This window comes from Pseudorca crassidens, chromosome 6 (assembly GCF_039906515.1).
Source record: "Pseudorca crassidens isolate mPseCra1 chromosome 6, mPseCra1.hap1, whole genome shotgun sequence".
Taxonomy (NCBI): domain Eukaryota; kingdom Metazoa; phylum Chordata; class Mammalia; order Artiodactyla; family Delphinidae; genus Pseudorca; species Pseudorca crassidens.
Window position 1 is genome coordinate 93,225,110 of NC_090301.1, and position 19,823 is coordinate 93,244,932.

The 19,823-nt window shown below is 35.6% G+C and overlaps 1 protein-coding gene across 2 annotated transcripts in view; it reads left to right on the top strand.

Moving 5' to 3' along the window:
• Positions 1–19,823, top strand: part of MCM6 (minichromosome maintenance complex component 6) — a 45,621-nt gene that overhangs the window by 24,502 nt on the left and 1,296 nt on the right. The window contains exons 11-17 of one of the 2 annotated variants that reach the window (XM_067742066.1): positions 77–232; positions 2,779–2,907; positions 4,632–4,793; positions 10,968–11,009; positions 13,351–13,486; positions 14,836–14,991; positions 17,216–17,355. In XM_067742066.1, coding sequence (XP_067598167.1) covers positions 77–232; positions 2,779–2,907; positions 4,632–4,793; positions 10,968–11,009; positions 13,351–13,486; positions 14,836–14,991; positions 17,216–17,355 — 921 coding nt within the window. The remainder of the gene's footprint in view (positions 1–76; positions 233–2,778; positions 2,908–4,631; positions 4,794–10,967; positions 11,010–13,350; positions 13,487–14,835; positions 14,992–17,215; positions 17,356–19,823) is intronic. The other variant, XM_067742067.1, reaches the window with a different exon arrangement.

Below are 19,823 nucleotides of genomic sequence, written 5' to 3' on the forward strand. Positions count from 1 at the left end.
ATGAGGTTGAGCATTTTGTCATATGCCATTACAGTTGTCTTTTTAAACCTGTCACGATTTTTCCTTTTGTGGTCAGGCTACTCTAAATGCCAGGACATCCATTTTGGCAGCAGCAAACCCAATCAGTGGACACTATGACAGATCAAAATCATTGAAACAGAATATAAACTTGTCAGCTCCTATCATGTCCCGATTTGATCTCTTCTTTATACTTGTGGATGAATGTAATGAGGTAACTATGAGCTATCGCTCTGAGCTTCCTTTATTATTTCCAGTTTGAGTAATTGAGTGAGACAAGCCTGGAGGATGTACTCCTGAAGAACTGGTGCATGTGTTGTCACTGACCTTTCATTTCTCTCAGAGTGGCACAGGATTGGACAGGGGTTTATTAAGCAACTGAAAATCACTTGAATTGCTTGTTCTGCTTAATTGTGTTGAATATCAAGTTTTTTGGTTTTGTTGCTGTTTTTGTTTTGTTTTTTTTAAAGATTTATTACTTATTTACTTATTTATTTATGGCTGCACTGGGTCTTAGTTGCGGCACGTGGGATCTTTTGTTGTGTTGCACAGGCTTCTCTCTAGTGTGGCATGCAGGTTTTCTCTTCTCTAGTTTTGGTGCACAGGCTCCAGGGCATGTGGGCTCTGTAGTTTGTGGCACTCAGGATCTCTAACTGAGGCACACAAGCTCAGTAGTGGTGGCATGCGAGCTCAGTAGTTGTGGCGCGCAGGCTGAGTTGCTCCACGGCATGTGGGATCTTAGTTCCCTGACCAGGGATCAAACCCGCGTCCCCTGCATTGGAAGGCAGATTCTTAACCACTGGACCACCAGGGAAGTCCCCTTGTTACTGTTTTTTAATTCTCAAAAAAACAGTATTTCAGTTAATTCCCAACCATACTCTTTAAGAGGTTTTGTTTTTTTTTTTTGTTTGTTTGTTTTGTTTTTTTTTTTGCGGTACACGGGCCTCTCACTATTGTGGCCTCTCCCGTTGCGGAGCACAGGCTCTGGACGCGCAGGCTCAGCGGCCATGGCTCACGGGCCCAGCCACTCCATGGCATGTGGGATCCTCCCAGACCGGGGCATGAACCCGTGTCCCTTGCTTCGGCAGGCGGATTCTCAGCCACTGCGCCACCAGGGAAGCCCATGATTTTTATTAGATTTTTGTTTTTTGTTCTTTCATTAAGGTTGAAAAGAATTGGGGTTCCAAACAAATTTTTCTTTTTCTTTTTTTTTTCAAATTGAGTCATTTGTCTTCCTCTGTCTTCCTATCAAATTATTGCATGTGTCACATTTTTTTTCCTAATTGTGTAAGAATGTTAAGATTGAATATAAAATTGCAGATTTAGGGACTTCCTTGGTGGCACAGTTGTTAAGAATCTGCCTGCCAATGCAGGGGACACGGGTTTGAGCCCTGGTCTGGGAAGATCCCACATGCTGCGGAGCAACTAAGCCCGTGCGCCGTAACTACTGAGCCTCTGCTCTAGAGCCCGTGAGCCACAACTAGTGAGGCCCGCACACCTAGAGCCCATGGTCCACAACAAGAGAAGCCACCTCAATGAAGAGTAGCCCCCTCTCGCTGCAACTAGAGAAAACCTGCGCGCAGCAAAAAAGACCCAATGCAGCCATAAATAAATAAATAAATAAATAAAAGAAATTTTTTTTAAAAAAACTGCAGATTTACTTACATTCTAACATGTCAGTATTAGAGTTATTTATACTTAGACTTAAATATTTAACAACATTGCACATCTCAGATGTGCACAGAAGTACAAAATGACCTTCTGTAGAAGGTCATGTTGTACTGTACTTTTAATTGCTGAGCATGGAGGTCCTACAGTACATTAGGTACAATGCATACCTCTTGCTTACGGCAAAATTTTAAATTCATCTAGATAAAATTTGCCTCCCATTAATGTGAATGTTTAGAGGGTTTTCGTTTTTTATGTTTGGGTTTGGTTCTTTTCCTTCACAAATCTATATAAATGTTTAACCCAGTCCCCTCCTCCCCATTGTTGGGCATTGTCTGATTTTCATATATTTCTGTCTATATATAATTTACTAAATTAGTTTTTTAGCTTTTTAATTAGAAATAATTTCAAACTTACAGAAAAGTTGCAGGAAATATAATAGTGCATATAATACTCATATACCCTTTATTCAGTTCACATTAACTTTTTGCCCTGTTTGCTTTACCATTTGCTGTGTATCTCTACTTTTTTTTTCTGTACTATTTGAGAGTATTGCATATTTTTAGTGTGATTTTATTTTTTTCGATGTTAATAACGGTTCTGTGATGATCATCATTCGTATGTTCATAAGCGGCAACGTAATGTAGTGGCTAGGAGGATGGACTCTGAAACTAGACTCTTCAAATCCTTGCTCTATTACTAACTGTGTGGACAAGTTACTTAATCTTTCCAGGCCTCAATTTATTCATCTGTAAAATGGGGGTAATAATTATCTACCTAGTAAATTTTTTGTGAGGGTTGCATGAATTAATGCTTCTAGACACACTTAGGGCCCTAGAAATCTTATTTCTGCCATATTAAAGTCAGTAAATTCCTTCAGGAATAGTCTTAGAGTAGGGCAAAGGTATACATTTAAACTTTTGATTTTGGATGTGGTACTAAATTTTCATCAGAAACTTGAACCCATTAATACATCTTATGGTGGCATATTAGAGCTATTGTTGTTAGCTATAAAAAATTTCTTAATGCCTGGGATAGTCTGGAGTGGATATTACTATAACTGATTAAAATGACTTTCTTATTTTGAATTAGGTTACAGACTATGCTATCGCCAGGCGAATAGTAGACTTGCATTCAAGAATTGAAGAATCAATTGATCGTGTGTATTCCCTTGATGATATCAGGAGGTATCTTCTTTTTGCAAGACAGTTTAAGCCCAAGGTAACCTGCCCTTTTGTACTGTAATTGGGCATAATAAGTATATGAAAGTGGCATTTAAACAAAAGCGTTGTATGGAAATTAACTGAACCTGACTTGTTTGGGTGTTTAAGGTCATTTGGTTGGTTAGTTGGTTGGTTTGATTTTGGTTTGGGTTTTCTGGTTTGTTTTTGGTTTTTTTTGAGAACAGTTTGTTTCCTCAGAGAGACTTGAGAAAGGGAATTTTTTAAAAGTCTGAAAAGTTCAATTTCTTTAACTTTTTAGGTATAATAAAAAGATTTTTATGGGTGAACAGTTTTGAATAACCAAATAATGTAGGATATCCTTTTATTTCAACCATTATTCCTAAGAATCTTAAAACTGCATGTGTTTAAATCAGTAGTCTACTGAATGCTCTCAAATCTGTCTCTGAGGGAAGCTTGTATTCCTCTAGGTTATTGTAATGAACATGAGTAACTTTTACAATACAGGATCCAGGGTGCTCACTTGGACATTTATTTTTAAGATAAACCTCCATAATGCATTTTTTTTGACATTTTCCTAAAGTAGAGTACAAAAAAAAAAATTGTTTGATTCTGGTTGAGGTTTTTACACTCTTTCTGGCTTGACTTTTGGGAGTTATGCTTAGATTTTAATTATCTATCACCTTCACTTAATATTGGGATTGACTCTCACTGTCCCAAGGGAAGGGTAAAGCACTTTTGTTTGCAGAGGCATTTATTCTCCATGACTACGCTGGTCCCTCTTGACTTTGGCATGCTTCCTTAATATGCTTAGTTCCTTGCTCTGAAAAACAGTATTCTTTAGAATGCCTCATTTTGTTGTTATTATTTAATTAATAATAAGGTATATATACAGTAGGGGATATGTTCCAAGACCCCCAGTGGATGCCAGAAACCACAGATAGTACCAAGCCCTATATGTACGATGTTTTTTCCTATACGTACATACCTGTGATAAAGTTCAGTTTATAAGTTAGGCACAATAAGAGAATATCTGAATTGCCAGCATTACTACTCTTGCACTTTGAGGCCATTATTAAGTAAAATAAGGGTTACTTGAACACAAGCACTATGTTACCCTAACAGTTGATCTGATAACCAAAATGGCTACTAAGTGACTAATAAGCAGGTAACATATACAGTGTGGATACACTGGATAAAGGGATGATTCTTGTCCCAGATGGGACATTGGACAGCATAAAATTTCATCACACTTCTCAGAATGGTGCACAATTTAAAACTTATAAATTGTTTATCTCTGGGATTTTCTGTTTAATATTTTCAGACTTCAGGTGACCACAGGTAACTGAAACCACAGAACGTGAAGCCACTGATAGGGGGCAGTATTATATATATTGACTTTTCTTTTTCCCAAAGACTGCATAAGTTAATTAACTGAGCCTCAAGAATAGCCTGAGCAGTAATCTGTTTAATGAGCTTTCGCATGTTGGGTATAAAAGTATACATTGTTTAGAAATGGTCATTTGCTTAAATACTAACTCTACTGTCTTCCTATTCATAAAATTAGTACATGGAATTCATAGTCCTCCTTTGTATTAGTTTCTTTTGAAAGGCATTTCAGTATTAATTTCTTGTCATTGGTTTCAAAGTTTTGACCTTCTTAGTTCCCCCAGAGTATCTTCACCTGGAAGGCTCTTAAACTTAATGTTTAAAGCTGCTCCCATTAAGTAGAAATGCTCTGACTTCACTGATATTCTGGAACAGATTTCTAAAGAGTCGGAGGACTTCATTGTGGAACAGTATAAACGCCTCCGCCAGAGGGATGGTTCTGGAGTAACCAAGTCTTCATGGAGGATTACAGTGCGACAGCTTGAGAGCATGATCCGTCTCTCTGAAGCAATGGCTCGGATGCACTGCTGTGATGAGGTATCAAAGTCACTCTAACATAATGGGAAAGAGAAATTGATTTGTTGGCTTACAAGCTGTTTTTATGTTTGGTATAAGACATACTAGCATTAGCTGCAGATTTATTTTTATATGACTATTGAGTGCTCATAGGATACATGACCCCTGACCCTGGGGTTTTCCCCTTGAAGAATGTTGCTGTCAACCATTTTTTGAATGTAGTAGTTAGATTAATGATAATGAGATAATCATGGCATAGATTATAGAGTACATACATATAAAGGTGAGTTCAAGATTAATGCCATTCATTCAAGGAAAATTTGTTTAAATCCTACAATGTGCTAGGCCTGTGGGAGGGGATACAGATATGATAATGTAGCCTCCAGTCTCCTAATAAGGGAATTCTCCTTTGTATAACATGTGTATATTAAATTGTTCTTTGAGCCCTGGGTTCTACAGGTACATGTCAGTGGGTATTTAGGGAGTAAATGGGGGGCAGAGTGGAAGGATGCCCTCATCTCTGCTTCAAGCAAACAAGCCCTGCTTTTATCTAGCTTTATATTTTAGACAGTGTAAGATTTTGTTTGAGGAAGGAGTTTGGCTATTTTTCTTAATAGTATGATTGAGGTATAATTCACATAGAGAAAAATGTACAGCTTTGACTTTTTACGTACACCCTTGTGGCCACTCAGCTTATAACAAAGAAGGTTTACATCATCCTAAAAAGTTCCCTTGCACCCTTCCTTCCCCAGAAGTAACCACTGTTCTTACTTCATTCACCATTTCTATCTCATAGATTTCATTTTTTGGCTTTTTTCCTTTTGTCTAATTTTTCAAATTCTCTGATGTGGTACTTTACTGTTTACAAAATACTTTCACACTGTCTTACTTGTTATTCTTTGATTCTCCTGACATTTAGTGGACATCTTTGTAAGTTAGGAGATGAATAAAAGAGCCCCTGTCTTCCATTGCTGATAGTTTGGTGGGAGCAAGACATATGTTTAATTAAGCATGTGAAATATGAGAGGCGATATTAGATGGAGTGTCATCAGCAAAGAGTACAGAGATCAATGAATTATTTCATAACAAAGGTGGAGGGTTTGGGGAGATGCCAACATTTAAACTGGATCACTGAAGGGTGTATAGAATTTTGGTAGGAATTTTTAGAGTGAAGGTGGAAAGTTTAGAGTGAAGGGTATTGGGAGGAATATAGTGGAATCTGTAGAGAAAGAATAGGCCATGATGGAGGGGAATTCTTAAAAACCATACTAACATTTGTACCTTTTTTTTTTCTTCATTGTAATGTTTCTTAAAATGAATTTCATAGAACTGATGTGTCTTGGAGAATTTCTAACAGATTTTTCTTTCCTTTTTTTGGTTTTTCAATAGGTAGTAAATGCATATGATATAAAATAAATATACATATATGCATATATATATACACAGATGCAGTTCCTGAATAAAATTGAGTGTTTTTGCATATATTTAAGAGCCATTTCTACTTCCTTTTATGATCATATTCTTTGTTCACTTTTTACTTTGTTTTATTAGAAGGCCTCCCCCACTCTAAGATTATAAAAGAATTTTCTCAGGATTTCCTCAAGCATTTAGATGGTTTCATTGTTTGTATTTAAATCATTCAAACATTTGGTATTTATCCTTCTGTAAGACGTGAGGTGTAAATCAGTTGATTCTTTTTCAGCTAGTTTCCTAGTTGTTCCAACACCACTTACTGAACAATCCGTCTTTTCCACACTGGTTTGGTATGCTTTTATTATATATTCTTGTGTTTGTTAGGATCTCTTTCCTGAATTCTGTTCCTATGCTGTCTTAGCCTCCTCTTGCATTAGTACCACAATATTTTAAATGTTCTCTTTTGTTCCACTGCATTGTTGCACTTTTGTTCCAATGCATGTTCCACTGCATTGTTCTCTTTTGGCTGTTGTGAACTTAATAGCCAGCTGGCTTTGTTTTGTTTTGGTTTTTATTGATGAGTGATATTCACTGTTTGAGGAAAGCATCCTAGGAACTTGTTTGGAAAACCCAGGAATTTTTGAACAAAGCACTAACCATTCTGTCTCTAGACTGCTGTTCTAATCTATAGATTCTGAACTTGAGCTACAACATTTCCAGCCTCCAGCCACCTCTGCTCACTTCAGACTGGCCCACATAATCCTGATTGGCAAGAACCAATTCCTTAATACCTATCCTATTGCTCCTGAATTCAGTGTTTTTTGTATACTGACAGACTCCTTGGTTTGTCTGAAGTCAAGGGGAGATTCTGTTGGCATTCAAGGACCTCTCTGTTCAGCCCTGAAATGGGTTTTTCCTCCAGTTGCATGGCTTTTCCCTGTACTTGTGCTACTAAATGTATAAAGGTATATAATTATACCACCCCCTCGATTTTCCCTAATTGTTGAATATATTGTGAAATATGAAATACATTCAGCCTTAAAGCTATCTGTCCATTTATCTTTATTTCAAAAATCTGAACATAGGGCCAGCATATACTTGAGCTCAGTATTTGAGGTGAAATTTAAATATGAATAAAATAAAAATAGTATACCCCCCAAAAATTATTGATATTGAGAACATGTTAAATTTATATGTTAATATGGAGAATTGACTTCTTTATGATGATTTTTTCTAAGAAAGCATAATAGCGGTTAGAATCTAGATTATGCCACTATAAAAATCTCAGCTGTTTAAAACAGAAACAATTACATTTTTTTGCTCATGCTTCATGTTCATTTATGTTAGCCAGAGGCTCTGCGCTTCACATCGCTCAGAAATTCAGGCTGATGTAAAGGTTCTTTCTTGACATACACTTCCATGATCACAGAAGACAGAAAAGACAAGGTGAATCATATGCCATTTCTTAACCTTCTATCTAGAAATGACATGACACTGCTGGTCACATTTCATTGGTCAGAGGAATTAACACGGCCATGCCTAAGTTCAAGAGGTTAAAGCAGTGCCTTCCTTTCAGGTGTCTAGAATGACAAATGCAAACATTCGTTAACAGTTCTGAGTACCAGAGACCTCATTATCTTTCCACTTACGTCTTTTTTTTTTTTTTAACATCTTTATTGGGGTACAATTGCTTCACAATGGTGTGTTAGTTTCCGCTTCACAACAAAGTGAATCAGCCATACATATACACATGTTCCCATATCTCTTCCCTCCTGCGTCCCCCTCCCTCCCACCCTCCCTATCCCACCCCTCCAGGCGGTCACAAAGCACCGAGCTGATGTCCCTGTGCTATGTGGCTGCTTCCCACTAGCTATCTACCTTATGTTTGGTAGTGTATATATGTCCATGCCTCTCTCTCGCTTTGTCACAGCTCACTCTTCCCCCTCCCCATATCCTCAAGTCCGTTCTCCAGTAGGTCTGTGTCTTTATTCCTGTCTTACCCCTAGGTTCTTCATGACATTTTTTTCCCTTAAATTCCATATATATGTGTTAGCATACGGTATTTGTCTTTCTCTTTCTGACTTCACTCTGTATGACAGACTCTAGGACTATCCACCTCATTACAAATAGCTCAGTTTCGTTTCTTTTTATGGCTGAGTAATATTCCATTATATATATGTGCCACATCTTTATCCATTCATCCGATGATGGGCACTTAGTTTGTTTCCATCTCCGGGCTATTGCAAATAGAGCTGCAATGAAAATTTTGGTATGTGACTCTTTTTTAATTATGGTTTTCTCAGGGTATATGCCCAGTAGTGGGATTGCTGGGTCGTATGGTAGTTGTATTTGTAGTTTTTTAAGGAACCTCCATACCGTTCTCCATAGTGGCTGTACCAATTCACATTCCCAGCAGCAGTGTAGGAGTGTTCCCTTTTCTTCACACCCTCTCCAGCATTTATTGTTTCTAGATTTTTCCACATATGTCTTTTGTTTCACTCAATAGGTTTTAAAGTTCATATGATTTTTGCATGTTTCTTGTTGAATTTATTTCTTGATATTTTGTTATTTTTGTGGGTATTGAAGGTAGACTTTTTTCATTTTATATTTTAACTGGTTGTTGCGTGTATATATGAACTATTGATTTCTGTATGCTAGTTTTGTACTATACTGATGCCTTTTGTTTGTAGTAGTTTTTCAGTTGAGTCTGTTGATTTTCCAGATTTTTGTTCGTATTTGCAAATGATAAATGGCATGTTTTTCTTTCTATTATTGAAAAAGAAACTTAATCTTTTCCCATATTTTCCACTAATTTACCTTTGCTGTTGTAATACAATGTCTAATAATTATGACATTGGACATTTTTTTCTTGTTCCTAATTGGCTCTGTGGCTGAGATACGATGTGTTTTTATCAATAGGAACTATACATTTATTATTATGTCTTGAATATTTTTATCAAGAAGATTTTTTTTTTTGGCCAGTTGTCTTTTTAGTGTGTATAGAGTTAATCATGATTTTTTTTCCTCCTGGATCTATTAAAATGAAAAATAAATTAATAGACTTTCTAATGTCAAGCCTTCCTGGAATAAATCCCACTTTTTTTTAATGCATTTGGCTTCTGTTTGCTGTTATTTAGAATTTTTAAAGCAGTACTCATAAAAAACATTGATTCCATTTGTTTTTGCAGTCTGTTTTATTATCGTGGTTATTTCATTTACATTTTTGAAAGTTTTCCCCTTTTTTCTCTATTCTAGAATGGTTTTCTATTGCATTAAAATTATCTGCTATTTTACTGATATGAATTCTCAAGTAAAACTCTCTGGGTCTAGTGTATACAATTTGGGTGCATCGTTCTTAATTTCTGCCATGGAAGTCAGTCTTGTTTAGATTTTCTATCTCTTCTTGGGTCAGTTTTGGTAAGCTACATTTTCCTAGAAAAGTATCCACTACCAAGAGTTGTTTCAGAGTTTAATAATATCCAGTTAGAATAATATCCAGTTAGAATGTTTTTTTGGTTGCTTGTTTTAATTTTACTGCATTGTGATTAGAAAATGATGTCTATGTTTCTCATTTAGTTTTTTGGTTTTTTGGAATTTGGTTTTTTGGATGCTTTGTAGCCCAGAGCCCATTTCCATAAGTGTTCCATGAGCACTTCAATGGAAGGCCTAGTCTCTGTTTACAGTGTATATAATTTTATATATCTGTGAAGGGGGAGGTTACCTTATTATGTTACATAGGTCTTCTATTTTTTTGTGGGGTTTTTTGGTCTACTGTATCTTCTCTAGATTGAAAGTTAAAAGTCTCCTATGGGGACTTCACTGGTGGTGCAGAGGTTGAGAATCCGCCTGCCAATGCGCATGGGACAAGGTTTCAAGCCCTGGTCTGGGAAGATCCCACATGCTGTGGAAAAACTAAGCCCGTGAGCTACAGCTACTGAGCCTGCGCTCTAGAGCCCGTGAGCCACAACTACTGAAGCCCACGTGCCTAGAGGCCGTGCTCCGCAACAAGAGAAGCTACCGCAAGGAGAAGCCTGGGCGCCGCAATGAAGAGTAGCCCCCACTCGCTGCAACTAGAGCTTGCACATAGCAATGAAGACCCAGTGCAGCCAAAAATTAATTAATTAATTAAAAGAAAAGTCTCCTATGAATAGGTTTTATTTCTCTACCAACATAGTTATTGTCTCTTTGTATTTATCCTTTTTTCTCCTATAAATTCTATTTTACTGATATTGTTGTTCTCTTAACTGATACATATATTTTCATTGAGATTTGTACCCTCTAACTTTGTCTCATTTATGCCTTTTGGCCTGAACTCCACCTTGCTTTCTTTGTTAGGTATACAGGTATACCTTTGCCTAACTTTTTACTATTTTTCGGCATTTCTGAGTAAGTTTAAGTGTGTCTTATATACATATACAGCATAGAGTCGGATTTTGTTTTGTGATGCAAAGAAAATTTATTTAGCATGTAAGTTAAACCCATTTACATTTATTGGTATGAGAGATAGGTTTATTTGGGTTTTCGTTTTTGTTTTCTTTTTATAGTTGACATGATTTTTCATTTTGTGGTCACTTTGCTTTTGCTTGTATGTGTAGTTCTGAGATTCAGAAAGTTATTTTAGTGGTTACTTTTATTATTATAACTTTATATTGTACCCTTAGTTCTCTATTGGTTCTCTACTATGAAGTGATAAAATTAGCATGTTTCATCTTCTTTCTTCTTCCCTTCCCTCCCAACCACCTGATTTTAGTAAATAATATTTTACTGTTTACCTTTGCACAGTCAGATATGCTTATCCATGGCTTGATTTATCATCTGTTACAGGTGAGAGGCAATCAGCAAAATTTTTTTTTAATTGGGATATAGTTGTCTTACAATGTTGTGTTAGTTTCTACTGTACAGCAAAGTGGAGTTCCCTGTGCTATACAGCAGATTCTCATTAGTTATCTATTTTATACATATTAGTGTATGTATATGTCAATTGCAATCTCCCAATTCATCCCACCTCCCCTTTCCCTCCTTGGTGTCCATACGTTTGTTCTCTGTCTTTCTGCCTTGCAAAAAGTTTGATCTGTACAATTTTTCTAGATTCCATGTATATGTGTTCATATATGACATTTGTTTTTCTCTTTCTGACTTACTTCATTTTGTATGACAGTCTCTAGGTCCATCCACGCCTCTACAAATGACCCAATTTCTGTCCTTTTTATGGCTGAGTAATATTCCATTGTATATATATACCACATCTTCTTTAACCATTCATCTGTTGATAGGCATTTAGGTTGCTTCCATGACCTGGCTATTGTAAATAGTGCTGCAATGAATATTGGGGTGCATATGTCTTTTTGAATTAATGGTTTTCTCTGGGTATATGCCCAGTAGTGGAATTGCTGGGTCATATGGTAATTCTATTTTTAGTTTTTTTAATGAACCTCCATACCGTTCTCCACAGTGGCTGTATCAATTTACATTCCTACCAACAGTGCAAGAGGGTTCCCTTTTCTCCACACCCTCTCCAGCACTTATTGTTTGTAGATTTTTTGGTGATGGCCATTCTGACTGGTGTGAGGTGATACCTCATTGTAGTTTTGATTTGCATTTCTCTAGTAGTTAGTGATGTTGAGCATCTTTTCATATGCGTCTTGGCCATCTATATGTCTTTGGAGAAATGTTTATTTACGTCTTCCGCTCATTTTGGGGGCTATCAGCAAATTTACTCCCATCTCTTGGGTCTCCCTGTACCCCTCTATCTTCAGGACATATACCATTTACATTTTGTTCTGTCACTCTTGATTCCCACGTTTGTTTAAGTCTTAGTTTTGTAGCTAAATGTGTGCAAGGCATGATCATTGGAGATAAATTTGTTACGATTTCTAACTTATCACTTCACTGATTGAAAATTGGCCTTTTTTCAAGGGTTTGATGAAAAAGATGAGTTCATGGGAATAATATTCCCTGAGTGTTATGTTCAGCAGGGTTATTTGTAGTCTTTACCTGAATGACATCCAACCTCTGGCTCATATTTTCTTTTCTTAGAAATTTTTCTACTGTATCCTGACATCAGTTGTTCTTTGCGAAAATCTGAGGCCAGCCCTTGATTATTAATTTTTCCTCCATAAGTAGTTTGATATTTTTCTCTTTCCAAAGTATTCTCTCTTATTTTTGTAGACCAGTAAGTTTACTAGGATATGTCTTGATATTGACTGTTCTCAAATGGCTTAAAGTTTCATTGCAGGTGGTAATGTATTTAAAGGAAAAAAAAAAAAAGGCTGCTCTGCTGGGTTTATCTATTGTTATAGGGCTCAGCTCATTAGGAAGGGAGTAGATTTAGAGAGACTGTTGATTATTCATACAAAGACTTAAAGCAGTCTCCCCCTACCCCCAAATAGACTTGTAATTTTTCTTCTAAGTAGGCTTTTTTTTTTTGAGGCAAAACATACGTACAGAGAGTGCACAAATCACAAGTGTACAGTTCTGTTAACTTTCAATGAACGTATCTATGTAATCTATACCCAGATCAGGAAGTTGAACATTCCTTACTAGCATCTCTAAGAGCTACCCTTTCAGTTTGTTTACAGTCACTGCTACTGTTCTCTGAGGATAACCTTTTTTTTTTTTCTTTATGGTTATATAGTATTCTAACCATACTTTTCCTGATGGTTAGTTAGGTTGTTTTCAACCTTTTTTCCCCTCCCAGTTGTGGTTAAATACACGTAACTATCAGTGAATGTTATCACAGTGATTGGCTCATTCTTCTATTAATGGACATTTGGATAGTTCCAATTTGGGTTCTTATGGGATGTGCAGGTCTTTTAGTTCATCTGATGTATTTATACCTACATTTCTGTTTGGTGTGTATCTAGGAGTGGAATCATTGGGTCATAGATTGTAGGTGTGTGCAGTTTAGTAAAGCCTGAAAATCAGTTTTCCATAATGGTTGTAACAATTTATATTCCCAGCAGCAGTGAATGAAAGTTGTCTACATTCTCAATATTGTTGGTCCTTTTAACCATTCTGGTGAATTTATGGTGTTCTCTCATATTTTATGTTGTGTAGAGGGAGAATGTGAGAAAACCAAAATGCCACTGTAATTTCATATGGAGAAAGTCTGTTTGTTGTATCAAAAAGACTGGCTTACTGATTTACTTCATCTTGATTGGCTTAGGTCCAGCCTAAACATGTGAAGGAAGCTTTCAGGTTACTGAATAAATCAATCATCCGTGTAGAAACACCTGATGTCAATCTAGATCAAGACGAAGATGCCCAGATGGAGGTAGATGAGGGCCCAGATGGCATCCATGGTGAGGTGTCTGTTCATGACTGTTCTAGAGTTAGGGACCAAAATGTTCTCTGAGATGTCATGGTAAAAATGCACTTACTGATGGTTGTGAAGTCTATTAGCAAAAGGGGAAAAAATGGATATTGAATTTTATTAACTGTTTCTAAGTTAAAATATAATTACTTGATATAAAATATATATGCTTGAAAGACTGAGAGAAAAAACACCAAAATGGAGACAGTGGACTTAATATTGCAAATGCACTTTCAGATTATGAAATCCTTTTATCTCCCAATCTTCCCATCCCTTCCAAATGGGTTTTTGTCTTCACTGGTGGCATTTATAAACTTTCTAATTTATTTATACAATTACTAAATACTGAGTATAACTATATGGTTATAGTATTAAAATATAAGTATTTATACTTATATATATAAGTATAAATATATTTATATTATTAATATTAGTATTAAATTAATTATTTAATTTAATACTATATTATTATTTATATTATATATAGTTATATAATATATATATTATATATAAATATATAATATATTTATATATTATATATATAATATATATTTATATATATTATATATTTATATATAGTTATAATTATATAACTATATTTTTATATAATATATATATTATATAAATATATATTTATTTATATATATTATATAAAAATATAGTTATATATATTTATATATATAAATATAATTATATATATAATTAAATATTATTTTATATATATATAATATAAATATGTATATATAAATATAAATATATATAATATATATAAATATTTATATATATAAATATATATATTTATATAATATTTATATAACTATATATTATATATATAATTATATAACTATATTTTATATAATATTTATATTTATATATTATATATATTTATATATATAATTTATATATAATATTAAAAATTATAGTTTTTTACATATTTATATTTATAAATATTTTTATAATTATATATATATTTTATATATTTATATATAAAATATATATATATTTATATATATTTTAAATATAAATATTTTTATAATATTTATATATATATATTATAAATATAAAAATTTTATATAATATTTATATTTATAAAAATATTCATAAATATTTATATATTATATATTTATATATATACTATATATATTATATATATAAATATATAATATATATATTTATATATAGTTATATAATTATAAGTATATAATATAGTTATAATTATATAACTATATTAATATTATTAATAGTAGTATTAAAATATAAGTAGTATATTTGTAAACATTTAATAGGGGAGTATTGGAGGCACAGAAAGAAGATTCAAACAGTTAATATTTCACTTAGGTCATGCTGATATCCCTGCTCCTGTGAATGGAATTAATGACCACAGTGAAGACATGAACCAAGATGCTGTTCCAAAAGCCTCCTTAAGGCTGGGCTTCTCCGAATACTGCCGAATCTCTAACCTTATTGTGCTTCATCTCAGAAAGATGGAAGAAGGTGAGGCCATACATACTTAGTGCTGCTCACATGCTGAGTCACTTACATAAGCTGTATTCACATAAACAACTTTTTTTTTTTTGTCTAACATCTTTTTTTTCTTTAACATCTTCATTGGAGTATAATTGCTTTACAATGGTGTGTTAGTTTCTGCTTTATGACAAAGTGAATCAGCTAACAACTTCTGATTGCTAAAGATTGTGTTATTTTGTCAGAAGAGATGAGAAACTGTTAGACAAGCTCACTTTGGCAAACAAAATCTACTAGGGAATGTCAGCATATCTACCAGCCCAGACATTTCCCCACAAGTTCATTGTCAAAGGTTTATGACTCATTCTTATTAATGTCCTTGGCCTATTTTAATATTTGTGAAGCTGAATTTGGGATCTGATAATATATAAAGACGCACTTAACAAATGTTTTTACAGATGCAAAGTCACTTTTCCTTACAATGGGTTTGTTTAAAATGGTTGGACTCCTAGAGTGTTTATATATCATAGACAAGTAATTGAAACTCAAAAGGCTATTAGCACAAGTACATTCCAGACTAGAAATGAAGTAAAATCCTCATTTCTCTGTAGGTAAAGTGTGATACCTGAACATTACTACCCTTCCTGTTCTTAACTGCTTTACCATGCTATCCAGGTTTTCTCAACCTGTAATTAGCCACAAGGCAGAAGGAAAAGTGATTAAATCAAGGGGTTGAACTTAAACTTCGGTTTGGTGATTAACCATCAAAAAATTCTTATTTGACTGTCAGTATGCTGGCTTCCAGACATATTCTCATCAGAGTGTCCTAACTGCGATGGAGGAAGAGAACACCAGAGATTGTCTTAGCTTACTAAAAGATTTAAGCCCTTTAGTTTCTGCCCTCATTCCCCTGGGAACTGTGGACCAGTGGGAAGGAGGAAAGAAGGCAGTAAAGAGGCCACTAGGACAGAGAGGTTTTAGTTCCAGTCCCTTCTCACATAAAAAGATTTGGGAGCAAACATTCCTGTGTTCATGTTGTACTTATTCTTTCTCTCTCTCATGCAACTAAGTTTTAAACATGGCCAACCATCAATGGAGCAAAGATACGATTAGCACCCACACGGTGCATTCCACAGATAAATTCTAGGTCTTCCTCCTTTCCCTAAAAAAAGAAAAAAGACGCTATTCACCCAGCCAGGTAAGTTATTAATTCTCAGTCTTCAGATAGACAGCTGTTTTCTAACAAAACTTTATTTTTTTTAAAGTTCATTTATTTATTTAGGCTACTCTGGGTCTTCGTTGCCACTCTCAGGCTTCTCTGGTTGCAGCACATGGGCTCTAGGGCACGTTGGTTCATTGCGGTATGTGGGATCTTTGTTCCCCAACCAGGGATGGAACCCAGTCCCCCTGCATTGGGAGTGCAGAGTCTTAACCATTGGACCACCAGGGAAGTCCCCTGGCAAAACTTTAAACTGTAAACCAAAGAGATTACTTACTCAAAAGCATTTGGACAAACCACTGAAATTTCAGTACAACCATAATAAAACTTTTCAGAGGCATCATCAGTAAAGCTAAAATTTTCCTATTTTGATTTTGTATTTTATTAGCAATTTCTAAAATCAAGACAAATGAAGTTTTCTTTTAGTATACTTTATATCTGTGATAGTTTAAAATATTGCCAGGTTCCAACTTCTCTTGTGAATTTAGAGTTCTGGACTCTAAAGGGCAGGTAGTTCAGTCAATAAGGATAGACCTTGCTGGAATAAATTGGTAATTTTTTATTTTTGAGTGAACACCTATGGATTTCACTCCTTGGTTGACCTCAATTCCATAAAGTGTTCCCCTTTCCAAATAGGAATAGTTGTATTTAGGCAGTTTTGCTTGCTGTGACTTCATTCCTAATTTACGCTTTCAACTGCTGTTGACAGATTATCATAGGTGGTGAAGCATGAGAAGGTGAAGGAAACACCTTCATACTTTGAAGTCGTTATAGCTTTAAGAAACTTGTTTCTTATAATCTCTATTTTTTTAGATTTTTCTTTTCAGGATAAAGTAAGGCATACTTTAATTCAAGTAATATTTTTCAGGCTTATGCTGGAAGATTGCAAATCTTATTTCAGCAGATATGTTTTCTGACAGATTGAAGGTTATCTAATCTGTACATTATCTTGTGCATGCAGACTCCAAGAATTGGCAATACAGTTTGCTACAAGGATAATTTAATCCTTTTTAAATGTATTTTTTGTTGTTACAGAAGAGGATGAGTCGGCATTAAAGAGGAGTGAGCTTGTTAATTGGTACTTGAAGGAAATCGAATCAGAAATAGATTCTGAAGAGGAGCTGATAAATAAAAAGAGAATCATAGAGAAAGTCATTTATCGACTCACCCACTATGTACGTATATAATTAAGCTTGCTGAGGTATTACAGAAGGAGTTCATGCCTCAAATCTTTGTAGGTTCATTAGATGTTCATTTATTTTGAATCATTAGGATCTAGTCAGAATTAGGAGTTGTATAAAACAAGAGAGAATTATTAACAGTTAATTGACTTATTTCTCCTGCTAAAATAAGCAGAACTTAAAGCTGGTAAAGTGAATTTAGGGTCTTATTATTTGTGTGTTTTTAACCTTTGTTTTCCACTCTACCATAAACCTTTGAGCGTCCTGACCACTGTCACCTATTTTCTGCATTTTATCCTTCCTCATGTTATCTCCCCCATTACCCAGCTTAAAATCTATCCCATGATCACTTTTTTCTTATACTTTCAACTTCATTCATTCTCTTTTATATTACTTGCTTGGCAAAATTCCAGATTTGGTTCAGTCTAATTCGTTTTCTATACCTATATCTATGCAGTTAAAAGTATCTGGAGAAAAGCATACAACCATGTGCCCACTTTTATTTTAAATTCATGACCACAAATCTCAAATGGACAATTCTTTACTTCTGTCTTATCAACGTCACAGTAGTACTGACCTCACAGTAGCACTGCCCGATGCTATTACTTTTCCCTAGGCAGTTCATTCTCCTACTCTCTTAAAGGACCATTACATACATACCTTCTCACTACTCCAATCAGTTGATTATTTTCAGTATTCAGCTTGTCAGCAGCATCTGTCAAAGTTGATCACTCCTGGTCTTCCCTGGTGGTGCAGTGGTTGAGAGTCCGCCTGCTGATGCAGGGGACATGGGTTCGTGCCCCGGGCCGGGAAGATCCCACATGCCATGGAGCGGCTGGGCCCGTGAGCCATGGCCGCTGAGACTGTGTGTCCAGAGCCTGTGCTCTGCAACGGGAGAGGCCACAGCAGTGAGAGGCCCGTGTACCGCAAAAAAAAAAAAAAAAAAAAAAAGTTGATCACTCCTAGAAATACTTTGTTCACTTGGCTTCTGAGTCACCATGTTCTCCTGGGTCTTCTCCTTCTCACTGGTTATTTCCTCTTATTCTCTTTTCCTGAGTCTTTCTCTTGTCACTTTTTAAATGAAGTATTATGCTTAGTTCTCAGACCTCTTTTCTGTTTATATTCATTGCCTAAGTGATCTCATTTGGTTCTATGAATTAAAAACCATTTGTGATGACTCCCATATTTATATCTCCAGCTCTCACCTGTCCTCTAAATTGCTAATGTATGTAGCTAGCTGCCTACTTGCAAATTAATAGGCGTCTCACGCTTAATGTGTTCAAAACAGTTTTTCCTTGCAATGTTTCACTTACTCATTTGCTTTAAGCCAAGCACCTTAGAATTATCCTTGATTCCTTGACTTCTCTTTCCCCTCACAACTTCTCTCCTTTTATAAGCAAATCCTGTGAGCCTTGCCTTCAGTATCAGTATTCTCTGTTTTCTTCTCACCACCGTCACATCTACCCAAGCCACCGTGCCTGGACCTCCATGGGTGCCTCCTAACTGTCCTCCCTTGCAGTGGCTCTCTGCCCAGCAGCCAGACAGATCTTTTAACAAATCAAATTGTTTTAGTGCCCTTCCTTCTAGTCCTTCTCTCACATTTAGAATAAAATCCAGTCTCCGTACCGTGGCCTGCAGAACCCTACACAAGCAAGCCCCTGCCCACCTCATTCACCTCTTTTCATAGCCTCTTCCCCTTGCCCATTCTGCTTAGTGACACTGGCCTTGTCACTGTTCCTTAGACACGTCAAAATAGCCTCTTCCTTGCTGTCACCCCTTTACCCTGCTTTGTTTCTTCATAGTGCTTATCATTGCCTGGCAGTATAGTCTTTATTTAGGTGTTTATTTTGTCTCTCTTGTTAACATGCAAGCACCATGAGGACAGGGACTTTGTTTCTTTAGCCACTGTGTCCCCAGAATCTACAGTGGTGCCTAAGTCATAGAGGGCTCAAATACTTGTTAAATGATTGAATTTTTCTGTTCAAATGGCAGAGATTGCAGTTGACTTCACAATGCTCACTATATAAATATTATAGTTGTCACATATCAGGGTTTGTCATCTGAAAAATTATTTCCCTATAGAACTAGATGAGTCTATGGTTACAGGTGTGGGGGTGTGGGAAGAACTATTCCATTCAAAATTTAATGAATAATATGTATAAAAATAAAGCTGAACTGGGGTGGCGTTGTGCTCAGAGTTGTCTATCTAGTTAGTGGTGGGCAATGTGTTTGCATCAGGCCAGCCCTTCCCTCCCTTGTGGCCCTGGGATCAGTGTAAGATAAGATGGTCCATGCAAGAAATCCACATTTGGACACGTTGTGAAATTAACTGATCTAAATTGGGCTTACCTTTTTAAGTTTGACTCACCGCCTGAGCCAACTCAGTACAGAAGACTAAGGAACTTGTACTGTGCTAATCAAATATGCTTCCTGTGAAGGTGTGTTAGTACATAGAGTGAGTG